This window comes from Bacillus rossius, chromosome 5 (genome assembly GCF_032445375.1).
Source record: "Bacillus rossius redtenbacheri isolate Brsri chromosome 5, Brsri_v3, whole genome shotgun sequence".
Lineage (NCBI taxonomy): Eukaryota > Metazoa > Arthropoda > Insecta > Phasmatodea > Bacillidae > Bacillus > Bacillus rossius.
In genome coordinates, this window is record NC_086333.1 from 82,205,133 (window position 1) to 82,217,777 (window position 12,645).

At 42.9% G+C, this 12,645-nt stretch overlaps 2 protein-coding genes across 6 annotated transcripts in view; both read left to right on the forward strand.

The window, feature by feature from the left end:
- Nucleotides 1–12,645, forward strand: part of LOC134532126 (serine/arginine repetitive matrix protein 2) — a 279,404-nt gene that overhangs the window by 68,903 nt on the left and 197,856 nt on the right. The window lies entirely within an intron of this gene.
- On the forward strand, nucleotides 3,824–10,776 carry LOC134532124 (piggyBac transposable element-derived protein 4-like). Its single transcript, XM_063368444.1, has 2 exons — nucleotides 3,824–4,826; nucleotides 4,912–10,776. Exon 2 carries the CDS (start codon nucleotides 4,986–4,988, stop codon nucleotides 6,738–6,740), a length of 1,755 nt encoding a protein of 584 aa, XP_063224514.1. The 5' UTR covers nucleotides 3,824–4,826; nucleotides 4,912–4,985; the 3' UTR covers nucleotides 6,741–10,776.

A 12,645-nucleotide genomic window follows, 5' to 3' on the forward strand; every position in this document is an offset into this window, starting at 1 on the left:
GTTGTCAAAATTAAAAGTCTCATTTTGTATATAATCGTTTATCATAGTAGATTTCAAAATATATATTTTTATTTAAACTATCTCTTAATTTTTGTATTGTGAATATTATTACACTTGTCATTCTGACAAAAAGAATTATTAAATGCTAAATAGGAATTCACTTTTCTCAGGTGAACCTATTTATGTATAACAGCCAGACACTATTAACTACAAGGAATTCCATGACAGTATGAACAATGCTGAAAAGAGCCCAAAATTCTTAAAATTAAATGATGTAAACAAAGTGTCAACAAAAGCGGTTGAAACCAAGTTGGCGTCTCCTTATAAATAAATAAAAATTGGTTGTCTGTAAAGTCGGTTTACAGACGATAGTTTAACGTGACAACGCCATAACAAAACATTGATGAAATGATTGCATACTTTTATGAATAAAATTGTATCATTTTTATTTTAATAATAAAATAATAAATTCTTGTAAGTTGTGTGCTGCCGCTGTCTTTCTTCTCCTCGGACGCATAGGCCAATCGAGAGAGATAGATGCGGCGCAAGCGTACAATGAGCGTAACGGGACACAGCGCAGCGTAACGGAACAATGAGCGTAACGAGACACAGCGTAACGGAACAATTTGCGTAACGGGACACTTTTTCGTTCTTGCAGCCGGCGTTTATCGATTTATTAGACGTTGTCACGTCAAAAATGGGAATTATCAGATGATGCTCTTGATGAAATACACCAAAAAAAAAATGTTTTTTTTTTTTTTTTCACAATTCTCGCTTAAAAATTTTACCTTACAAATATTTTTTTTTCCCGATGCACTAAACAAATTTTTAATTGCATTGCAAAGTTGTGTCTGTAAATTTTGCACTCTAGGCCGTGTATCTGGCAACAGATCACGCCGAGACAAGGACAGCGCTAATTGCAGGAATCGTGCATTGGAAAGAGAAAGCAAGTGACTGTTTTAAATGCACACAAAACGCCTCCCCTGGGCATTTGCTTCAACTCGGCCACCAGGCCCCGCATGCCCGCGGCTGTGATGCCACCCTGGTTCATGTTCGAATGTTCTGATGTCCCGTCCAGGTCTCGCCTCCACACACAATTGAGTGCTCTCGGTTTGCAATTCCCACTAGTGGGTACCCCTCCGTACTCTTCCGGTCCACACATGAGGTCTGTACGGTGCTCGCTACCTTTTTTCTCAGAACATGACATTCATATTTAAGGGGCCCGCCTCGTCATGTAGTTAGAATAATCTAAAAATATTAAGTATGTTTTAAATATAAAAAAATTAAAATAAAATTAAAATTATTATGATGACATTCTCCCACACAAACTCTCTCACATTCATACGTGTCTAAAAATATAGAGCAAATTAATTCATAAAACATTATTTACCGACTAATATCACACCATTCCCTAAATTACAACAATCTAAATGACTGTCCACAAGCCAATCACACTATCACCCTCTCCGCACGGCAGCTTGGCTCGACTACAGCTCGTCTCGGTGCCAACACACTGCCTCGCACCACTCGCTCGTCCGCCGCACACACAACACCGTCCTGGGCCCTCCAAGCACTGTTGCCAACACCTACAGTGTTCCCCCTAGGACCAACTTCAAATACCCCTAGATTTCGATTTAAAACCCCTACCTTGTACACCCTATTTGAGAACTAAAATTGTTTTCTCTTAACCTTACATACTTATTTTTCTGCCCAAACAGAGTATAATAATTTTGAAAATTAACATTCAGTATCTAAAATTTGATATATGTACGAATTTAATTTCTGTTTAAAGAATACATGTTTACTAACCTTGAAATTCTGGATCGGTCTCCCAACATTTCGTATATTTTTGCTGATATACATATATATATTTTTTCGCATCCTGGAAAATATTTAAACACGAATAATTAATTATTATTCTTGTTTTTTTTATTCCTTGGCACCACAGAAAAACATAAACGACTTACTTTGCAAACCAATGAAACTCGCGAGTACACAACAAACTTAACGGACACAACCTCAACCAGAACAACTTACAACGTGAAAACGTTGAACGGTAAAAGGTAAGAACGGAATTCTCTTGACCAGCAAGTTTTTGTTGGTCGTAGTGCGAAATTCAGCCACCAGCGCCACTTGTGTTGCTGTTCTTTTTTTTTTTTTTCACTTTGTTTTCAAGATATTACACTTTAATTTCACGCTCTCAAAAAATTTCTTAATATAGGTAATGTACCCGCTAAAAAAAATCCCCCTTAAGAATCCTTCTGGTTTACATCTTGGTTCCCCCTAAATGTGGGGGGAAAACCCCCAAGTTGTCATCCCTGCCTCCAAGTGGCTCGCCGACCGCTATCGCTCGCCAAGAGGCTCTGGCAGAGACGCGGCTCGCGGGCACGCGACGGGGAAGTCCCCCGACTGCGCGGTCGACGGCCTGGGACGGGATTACCTGGAGGCCGAGCCAAGCCCTCGACGACAAGAGTTGCTGACACGCAGGATGCTGCCCCTCCCCTCGGCTTCGTGTCGTGGACCGCAGTTACTCCACTTACTCTCCGTGCCACACTCCATGTTAATTTTTTTTCTTTTTTGACGTGACAACGTCTAATAAATCGATGAACGCCGGCTGCACGCACGAAAAAGTGTCCCGCTACGAATGTCCCACAATACGGATGTGTCCTGTTTGCTCATTGTACACATAATAAATTACACATAATAAATTCAAATTACACCAGGGATCTTTTAGTGATAATTCAATAAAAAATGATTAAATTTTATTCATAAAAGTATGCAGAGGTAGATTTTATCATACAAAAGATAGAAAAAAATTTTAAAAATTTCTTCCTCAAAGAATATAATATTTTTAATGCCTAAATGGTTTGGTTGCAAAAACCTATTACGGCTCAGTCTAGGGCCGAATAAGATATTTCCTTTTCTTCTGGATCAATAATTTCATCAATGTTTTGTTATGACATTGTCACGTTAAACTATCGTCCGTAAACCGACTTTACAGACAACCAATTTTTTTTGTTAGTAATTTTGTAGTGAAACCCTCTTTGCTGAGGGCGCTACAATATTCGAGCGTTACGAAAGTTACGATGGGCGAACAGGCAAACGTTTTAGGACTACTATAAAAGTCCGAGACAATCAAGAGACAAGAATATGTGATCTTGTGATCTTCCTGAACGTGGAAAATTTCAATTTACGTATGTTTTATCTTTAGTAATTTGATGTATATGTGTGTAGACATTAAGATGTGATTTTACCGAAAGTGGAAGATTTCCATTTACGTATGTATTTTTTAGTAATTTGATGTATATGTGTGTAATGCTATAGACAGCTAGAGAAACAACAGTATGCTCATTCGTTTTGCAAATATATGTGGATTTGTAAATTTCTGCGTAATCTTGTACGCGCAGGTGTAAGTAGACCTCCTTAAAACAGAGTTGCACTGCAGTGTACCTATTTGTAATTTGGCACGCAGAAAAAGCAGTGTCTCAAAACAAATTTTGATGCCGACTGTAGAGAAACGTTTCGTCTAGTAAACATTTTTTTTAAGCCTTCCACCTCAGTCCAAAATGAACGTATGCTTGGAATGTATACAGAACTGTTCATATGTTCATAAGTGAGCCTGTTCCCAACTATACAACCATGCAGTAACAGCTTGAAGGGCCACAGTTACCCGTAGCACGACTCTAAGACTGCCTCCTCGCTGCCTCGTGCATAAGGGCGACTAGGCACACGTTGCACGTGCTGGTGTAGCCCTTGGTGCTCCCTTCATCCTAAGTAACAACTGCAGGTAGCTGGACCCCTCGAAGCTTCTGATGATATGATTTGTCAACATAGATTAAATATTACATCGGGGTCATAAAACCACACTGTACTGCATACGTTCGTGTTTTAATGCAATAAGCGTTTTGTCTTTAGTTTTGTAAATAAAAAATGGCATGGCATCTAATTTATACTTCAAAATTTCAATTTAAACTAAAATCCAGGAACGGCAAAATTTAAGTCAAATATAGGCACATTCCCAGAAGACAAAATGAATATCACTTTTTATTCTGTTATAGCCCTCCTCTTTTCTCCTTATCATCCGTTATTTATTCAGTCAGATTCAATTCCTATAGTCTCTGCCATCTGGTAGCTGCCTCAGCTATTTAATATAGCGGTACTTGCTTGCTTCGCCAGTCCAGCTGAATCAAAAGCCTTGGATTTCCATTGTAACCTCTTCTTAGGAGTGTTAATAGGTTAAACCACTGCAAATAGAGACATTTAATGTATTTTTGCAAAAAGAATGACCCATTTTCGGTTTTAATTTGGTTACCCACGACTTATTTTTTTGTCGTTCTGCGACAGTTTCCAGGGAATGTTTAATTTCGAATGTCAACGACGAACTCAGTTGGCAAAATTTTGTTTTTAAGTATAGTTTGTTACAAAATAATAAACAAAACCTTTAGGTCGAGGAAATATAGATCATTGTGGATGACTTGTGGGTTGAACACAGACATGACGAGAGGTTAATATTGAAATCCAATATGATACTGTTTTATGGGTGGTGGTTACTGTAGCTAACCACAAAAATAAAGTCGTTATGTGGGCGGTGGTTACTTCCTCTAACCACATTATTTTCGTGTGCTCCCTTTTACGGGTCGCGGCGATTCTCTCTAACCACACGTTGTAGTTGTCCTGCGACCCAACAGATGGCAGGAACAGTACCGCGCCACATTTATATGTCCTGTTTATTACTCGAGCCACCACTTTACTCAGACTCGCCATTGTTTCTTGCGTTGCTACGTATTATAGTGCTTTTTACTAGGAATTTTACTATTATATGTGTGGTAAGTGTTTGCTTTTATATTTAATGTGTTTATATAAATGTTTTAATAGTATTTGGGTACTTACAAATGTTCGTTTCTATTCCAGACAGCGTATTTGCATGTGGTTAGTGCTGCTAACCACTGCCCTCCCAGAACTTCAGCATAAATAACAGATCTAATATGCCTCGGCAAAAAGGTTTATCGGAGGATGAAATTTACCGTTTACTGTTTGAAGAAATACCTTCAGAAGAAGATAGTGTCATAGACTCCGATGACAGTTCATCTGATCCTACTTACATAAATAAGAATTTGAACAAAGAAAAAGTTTTCAACACAGTGTCAAGCAGCAGTGAATCTGAACAAAGTGACAGTGATGTGCCAAATGTTTCTAAAGTACTCTCTCGTACAGCTTCATCCAGCTTCGCAGTTACATGGACCCAAGATACTCGTGTTCTTCCAGTGCCTCCCTTCACAAAAGAAAGTGGTGTAGCAGCAAGAATAAAGAACAAAGCAAATATCAAGCCATTGGACCTCTTTTGTGAGTATTTTGATGAAACGCTTATCAACCATATTGTATTTCAGACAAACCTTTATGCTACCCAAACAGGAAAACAATTTGTCCCTACTGATGCATGTGAAATCAGGACATTTATTGGGATAAATTTATACATGGGCATAACCAAAAAACCAAGCTATAGAGACTATTGGAGTTCTGAACCTGACCTCGGTGAGAATTACATTTCTAAACTAATGACTGTGAAAAGATTTAGCTTCCTTTTGAGCCATCTGCATCTAAATGACAACACCGTAGCTCCAGACAGAAATAGTGTAAGCTATGACAAATTATACAAGCTTCGGCCTTTGCTGGATCATCTTTCGAAAAAATTTTTTGAATGTTACCAACCTCACCAGAAACTGGCAGTTGATGAGTCGATGGTAAAGTTCAAGGGGCGGTCGTCCCTCAAGCAGTATATGCGAGATAAGCCTATAAAACGGGGCTATAAGTCATGGATGTTGTGCGATGAGTCATCCTACAATTTGAAGTTTGACATTTACACAGGAAAGACATTAGGGGCAACAGAAGTAGGGTTAGGTGCAAAAGTTGTTCAAAATTTGTTAAGTGGTCTCGAAGGTTGTCATCACATTGTTTTCATGGACAATTATTTTTCTTCTTATGATCTGTTCAGCAACCTGAAGTCAAAAAGTGAAATATATGCGTGTGGAACAATAAACCCTAGAAGAAAACACCTACCTGCACTGAAGGATGAGAAACAACTTGAAAGGGGTGAATTTGATTGTCGTGTTAGTGAAGATGGAGTGGCTGTGTACAGATGGAAGGACAACAAGGCAGTGAACTTGATTTCAACATGCCATGATCCACTGGATGTTTCTTCTGTCAACCGCAAAATGAAAGATGGAACTGTAACAACCATCAAGTGCCCTCAGGTTTTGAAAGACTACAACTCACACATGAATTTTGTCGATAACTTTGATAGACTCAAATCAGATTATGCGATCAACAGGAAAAGTAAGAAGTGGTGGATGAGGTTGTTTTTTCATTTCATCGACTGTTGTGTTACGAACGCATTTATAATGCACAAGGAACTTCCTGTAGAACAATTTACAAACAAAGATTTTCGTCGGGAGGTTTACAAAGGGTTGCTAGCTCCAAGAATAGTTGCTGTGATAGCATCCACTCCATCTGGAAGCAAAGGAATGTCTCCAGTCGCAATCAAGACACATAAACCATTTGTAGACAAGAGTATTCGCCATGAAAGCAGCGGGCACCAACCGGTTCATTCAACATCAAGGAGATGTGCAGTCTGCAGTTCTAGGAAGAAACCAGTTCGTACTGTGTGGATGTGCACTGTATGTAAAGTGCCCCTATGCCTTAGAGCAGGAAAGGAATGTTTTAGAAGTTATCACAGTAAATAGCTTAACTGTTATGGAAGGATAAAGTTACTTGGAAAAGTGTTGGTTATAAACAAAACATTACTGTACTGTTTGTTACATTTGATTGCCTAGTGGGGCTGTGGTTAGTTTTCTAACCACTTTTCATGATCATAGATTATGATTGTTTACAAGTTATTTTAAGAATGTTTCACAGTAGTATACATAAAAAGTAATAAATATTTAAATATAAGTCAGTTGAAATTAATTCGTGAATTTTTTTTTCTCTGCCCCTGTCAGGTATTTTTTTGCTCGCCATTTCCGCCCTTCACAGGTATTTTTTCGATCAAAATTTCTGCCCTTCAAAGAGTTAAGATGGCTAACTGAAATGCGAGGCGAAACACCGGTCATCACGACGCACCCAGAAGTGGCTTCAGGCCGTGAACGTCCAGTAACCTGTTCTGTAAATGACCTTGAAAACGCGTGAATTCCATTGTAGATACTTCATGACAGTAGCGGATCCAGAAGGGGGGCTAAGGGGCTCAAGCCCCCTCCAAAAGCATCTGGGTCCACTATTGTTTTAGTGTTTGCCTTGATAAAGCCTAGCCTCAGCTGGGTCAAGCCCCTCCCAAACAAAAATCCTGGATCCGCCACTGCTTCATGGCGAGTGATACTCGCGGTTTGAACGCTGATGCGAGAAAGGTTAGCCAGTGCGAGTGTGCTAGCCCAGTGTTTGTGGCGCGCAGGGGGATTTTGAAGGAGGTCAAGTGAGTCGGTCACATCCAAGTAGAATGTAAGTATATACATCCTCCATGCTCGCCCCTGGCAGTCGCGCCGTTATGCGCACTGCGGGGCCGCGACGGGACCGAGTGCCGCCTGTCGGGCGTAGCGCCGCAACCCGCGTGGCATACCTGCACTGCGGGCTGCGTGAAGCCCCTGACCGGTATACAGCCGGCAACGCAAGGCGTAAAGCACCACAGCAACTGCCCCAACCGCCACCAAAGTGTGAACTTCAACGCATACAAGAGGAGAATGTGCGCATTCCTCAACGGTCATGCCTACCGTTAACAACAACAACACTGTGCATTTAAAGAAAGGAGAATATACGCACAAAAAAAAGGTCCTAGATTTGAATATATAAAAATACTGGAAAAACACACACAAAAAAAAACATTTTTGGCGAGACTACATCTTATAAATAAATCGGGATGCCAGTTTGAAATGTGGAGTGTAACGAAACGGTATAAAATACAAATCGGACCTAGTACATTCGAGTTGTGCATAAATATAGGTAGGGCAATGGTATACGCATTCGTCATTATAAAAAGGTTTCTTGTATATTTTCTGGTCAGTACGAGTAATAGGCTGGTTTCTTGAACATTATATTCCTGAAGACTCGTGTAGTTCGGGAGCAGATATTGGACACACGCGTTAACCATTTTGAATATGATATTTATTTTGTGCAGAGAATAGTGTGTATCTAAAAACCATGATTAAATATTTAAAAAAATATATAACGACATAAAAAAAATCTGAAACGAAATTTCAAAAGAATGTTACGAGCAAATTACAATGTCGAGTCATATGGCGAAATATCATACTTTCGGAAACACAGTACTCGACGACTAGGAGAAAGAATCAGCTGTTAGGAATCCGACAGGCGTCCGTCGGACCGGTCTGAAGAGGGAGGGGAGGGGAAAGAAAGCCAAGATGGCGGACGTGGCACGAGCGCAGGTATCGTGAGTATCAGTGACGTGAGTTCCAGTGACGATCCCGGCGTCTCTTTGTGTCCGCCGTCGACGACCGCGCTCTGTCGGGGAGAGTTGTCGGCGAGTGAGTTGGCCGACGAGCCATGCTCGCTCCGAGCCGACGAGTCAGGCTCGGAGTGCGGCGCGGGCGATAGCTCGTGGCTCCACGGAGATCTAGCGATGACAAGCAGCAATCACGTGCTGGCTCAGCCTTCACGCCTCTCCGATGGCTGAAAGAGTTTCAGGTTAACATTGCTACTGATGTTGAAAATGTAAACACTTGATAGGAACTACGTTCTTTTTTTTTAACTTCCAGTTTAGATTACGTATCTACGTTAAAAAAAGGGGGGGGGGGTTTGATTGTAATGTCGGTTTACGGACGATAATTTTACGTGATAACGTCATAAGGAAAACATTGATGAAAAATTGCATACTATTTAATTTTCAATTATTATTTACAGTTTTTTTTTTGCAAAATTTAATTCAAATAATTTGTTTAAATATAATCACGAACAATTAGTTAAAAAGCCCCGCCTTATAACCTGTTTGATATTATAGAAGATTTTCCTCGCACGGTGGTCGGCCGGTTCTCGCACGCTCGGCTCAGGCGGAACGTGACAACGAGTCGTGCTTTTTCCGTGCGTGCAGGCGGCGTTCATCAATTTATGAGACGTCATTACGTAAAAAAAAAAACTCGTGGTCGTGTCGCGACATCGCCTATACCAATTTTTTTTTTTTTTATCTTTTTGATCACGTATCAGTGTTGTGAAAGGTAGGTATGTAACACGTAAAAGTCTTGTCTCGACGCGTAAACAGGCCTGCGGATGTGTACCTGGCGACATGGCAACGCAAGTAGAACTAGTGAGGTGGCAGTGTCGCCCGGGGGAAGGGTGGAAGGGAGGGGGAGGGGGGGAGGTGTGGCTGTGTCACTTCTCGGAGGCAGTTGTTCGCGCGCGGCCTCCCACGAGCCCCGGGGCAGGAAGTATGTAGCTCCCTCCGTCTGCGCTAACGAGGCCCCTGCTGCTTCCCACACCGCCATCTCTGCCCTCCGGAGGCCGTTCTTCTCGTCCCGTTGTAGCGCTCCCTCACAGCACTAGTCTTCACTTGCAAACAAGCTTCCTTTTCTCTCAAATCTCTTACTGTTTGAAAAAACTTTATTTGCGACATACGGAATTTGCTATTTTGCACCGCGTGTCACAGAGAAAACCAGAAAGAACAGACAAAGAAAGATGAACACACAAACAATCGGTAAACAAGGCCAAATTACAGCCAATGTCAAATGTCAGCGAAGATAATGCCGTGGAAGGAACAAGTCAGAGCAAATTCACGGCACAGACGAAACACAGGGACTGACAAGGACGACAGAGTTGCAACAAAAAAACAGAAAAATACGGACAAACAATTACTTCGGACAGCACAGAGGAACTCAATGACGACACTGGAAACACACCGACAATGCTGCGACGCACACGCAAACCCAGCGATGAACTAACAACAGCTATTCTGACAGCGCAGACGAACACAGGCACAGTACGGAAGTCTACCGAGTTAGTCTGTGCTGTGTGTGATATTGTTCTAGTTCCTTCTACGGAATTCTCTGTGCCGTCGTTGCGTTCATCATCTAACATTGGCTGATTTCGGCGTGTTTACCGTTTGTTTTGTGTGTTCAACTCTGAAGATGTTTGCTGAAATGCAGAGCGATACGTCGTCATAATCGACCAATTCAACGTGGCTCAACCTCAAAAGTCAAGATAGTCTCTTTTTTTTTAAATTAGTTGTACTGGTAATGTTAATGAATTCATCGATATGTCTTTCTAATCCTGGTGAGTTACTCGATCCGGTCCTGTGTAAAACACAGTAAAGATGTACTAAGAACGGAAGAGAATCGACGAAGGTTGCAGTATCTACTGCAACGTCTGCCCAGGAGACAACTGCGACATAACACAGGCTCGCGGCGGTGCGCGCCGGATGCGTGCTGTCCGCGGGGATCCAGGGGCTCAGCTCCGTCGCCCGAGGGGATCTAGGGCCGTCGCACTCGAGAGCCTGCCTTCAACTCGGCTCGCACAACCCGGACGTGTGTGGGACTCGCTGGTTTCTCCGAGCACCTCCTTGCAACGTACACAAGGAGTGGTGGGGGCAGACAGGGGATATACATATATCCCCTCCCCCGGGAGTCCTACGTAGTCCTAGCAAATATAACTATCCCTCCAACAAAACGAAAGCAAACAGCAGGCAAAGAAGTTCTACCCCCAACTCCGCCATTTTCCTACCAAAACATTGCAGACCACAAAAATCCACAACATTTTCAAAATCCATAAAAGTAAAAAAAAAAATCCACAAATGTTTAAAGATGTACGCCATTTTATTCACGATTCAATATGATGGTTTGTGACAACCAATTATTTAATGTCACAATGAAATATAATATTCCAATGTAAAGTCTAAGATATATGCAATCGTAAATCAAATTAATCGTCTCATCTTCGCGGATTCGATGATGACATCTATTTTTAACAATACTTGGCCCATTAACGACTTTCCTTCAAAGACACTGCACTCTCCACCATCCAGGGCTTATACAGTCGCCCCTGCACAGGTATTAATGTCTATCGTCAGCAGGAACGTGTTTAGCTACGTCCCTGCCTCCTTGGTGCAAGGTAACGGGTCCCGGTGTTGCACACAGTCTCCACACCCGAGTGCCGGCTGCCTCCTCCACTGTGCACACTGTCTTAGTGTGTACATATTACAATACACTGCTGTCAGGGGCAGCGGCTTAGGAGACTGTCATTCCGTATTATACGTCGCACCGTGCTTCAGGCACCTATGACTGCTGCACCATGACTGCTGCACTACGACTGCTGCACTACGACTGCTGCACCATGACTGCTGCACAACGACTGCTTCACTACGACTGCTGCACTACGACTGCTGCACCATGACTGCTGCACCATGACTGCTGCACCATGACTGTTGCACGATGACTACTGCACTATGACTGCTGCACTATGACTGCTGCACTACGACTGCTGCACTATGACTGCTGCACCATGACTGCTGCACCATGACTACTGCACGATGGCTGCTGCACTATGACTGCTGCACAACGACTGCTTTACTACGACTGCTGCACTATGACTGCTGCACCATGACTGCTGCATTATGACTGCTGTACTATGACTGCTGCACCATGACTGCTGCACCATGACTACTGCACGATGGCTGCTGCACTATGACTGCTGCACAACGACTGCTGCACCATGACTGCTGCACCATGACTACTGCACGATGGCTGCTGCACTATGACTGCTGCACAACGACTGCTTTACTACGACTGCTGCACTATGACTGCTGCACCATGACTGCTGCATTATGACTGCTGTACTATGACTGCTGCACGATGACTACTGCACTATGACTGCTGCACTATGACTGCTGCACCATGACTACTGCACGATGGCTGCTGCACTATGACTGCTGCACAACGACTGCTTTACTACGACTGCTGCACTATGACTGCTGCACCATGACTGCTGCATTATGACTGCTGCACTATGACTGCTGCACCATGACTGCTGCACCATGACTGCTGCACTATGACTGCTGCACGATGACTACTGCACTATGACTGCTGCACTATGACTGCTGCACTACGACTGCTGCACTATGACTGCTGCACCATGACTGCTGCACCATGACTACTGCACGATGGCTGCTGCACTATGACTGCTGCACAACGACTGCTTTACTACGACTGCTGCACTATGACTGCTGCACCATGACTGCTGCATTATGACTGCTGTACTATGACTGCTGCACCATGACTGCTGCACGATGACTACTGCACTATGACTGCTGCACTATGACTGCTGCACTACGACTGCTGCACTATGACTGCTGCACCATGACTGCTGCACCATGACTACTGCACGATGGCTGCTGCACTATGACTGCTGCACAACGACTGCTTTACTACGACTGCTGCACCATGACTGCTGCACCATGACTGCTGCACCATGACTGCTGCACGATGACTACTGCACTATGACTGCTGCACTATGACTGCTGCACTACGACTGCTGCACTATGACTGCTGCACCATGACTGCTGCACCATGACTACTGCACGATGGCTGCTGCACTATGACTGCTGCACAACGACTGCTTTACTACGACTGCTGCACTATGACTGCTGCACCATGACTG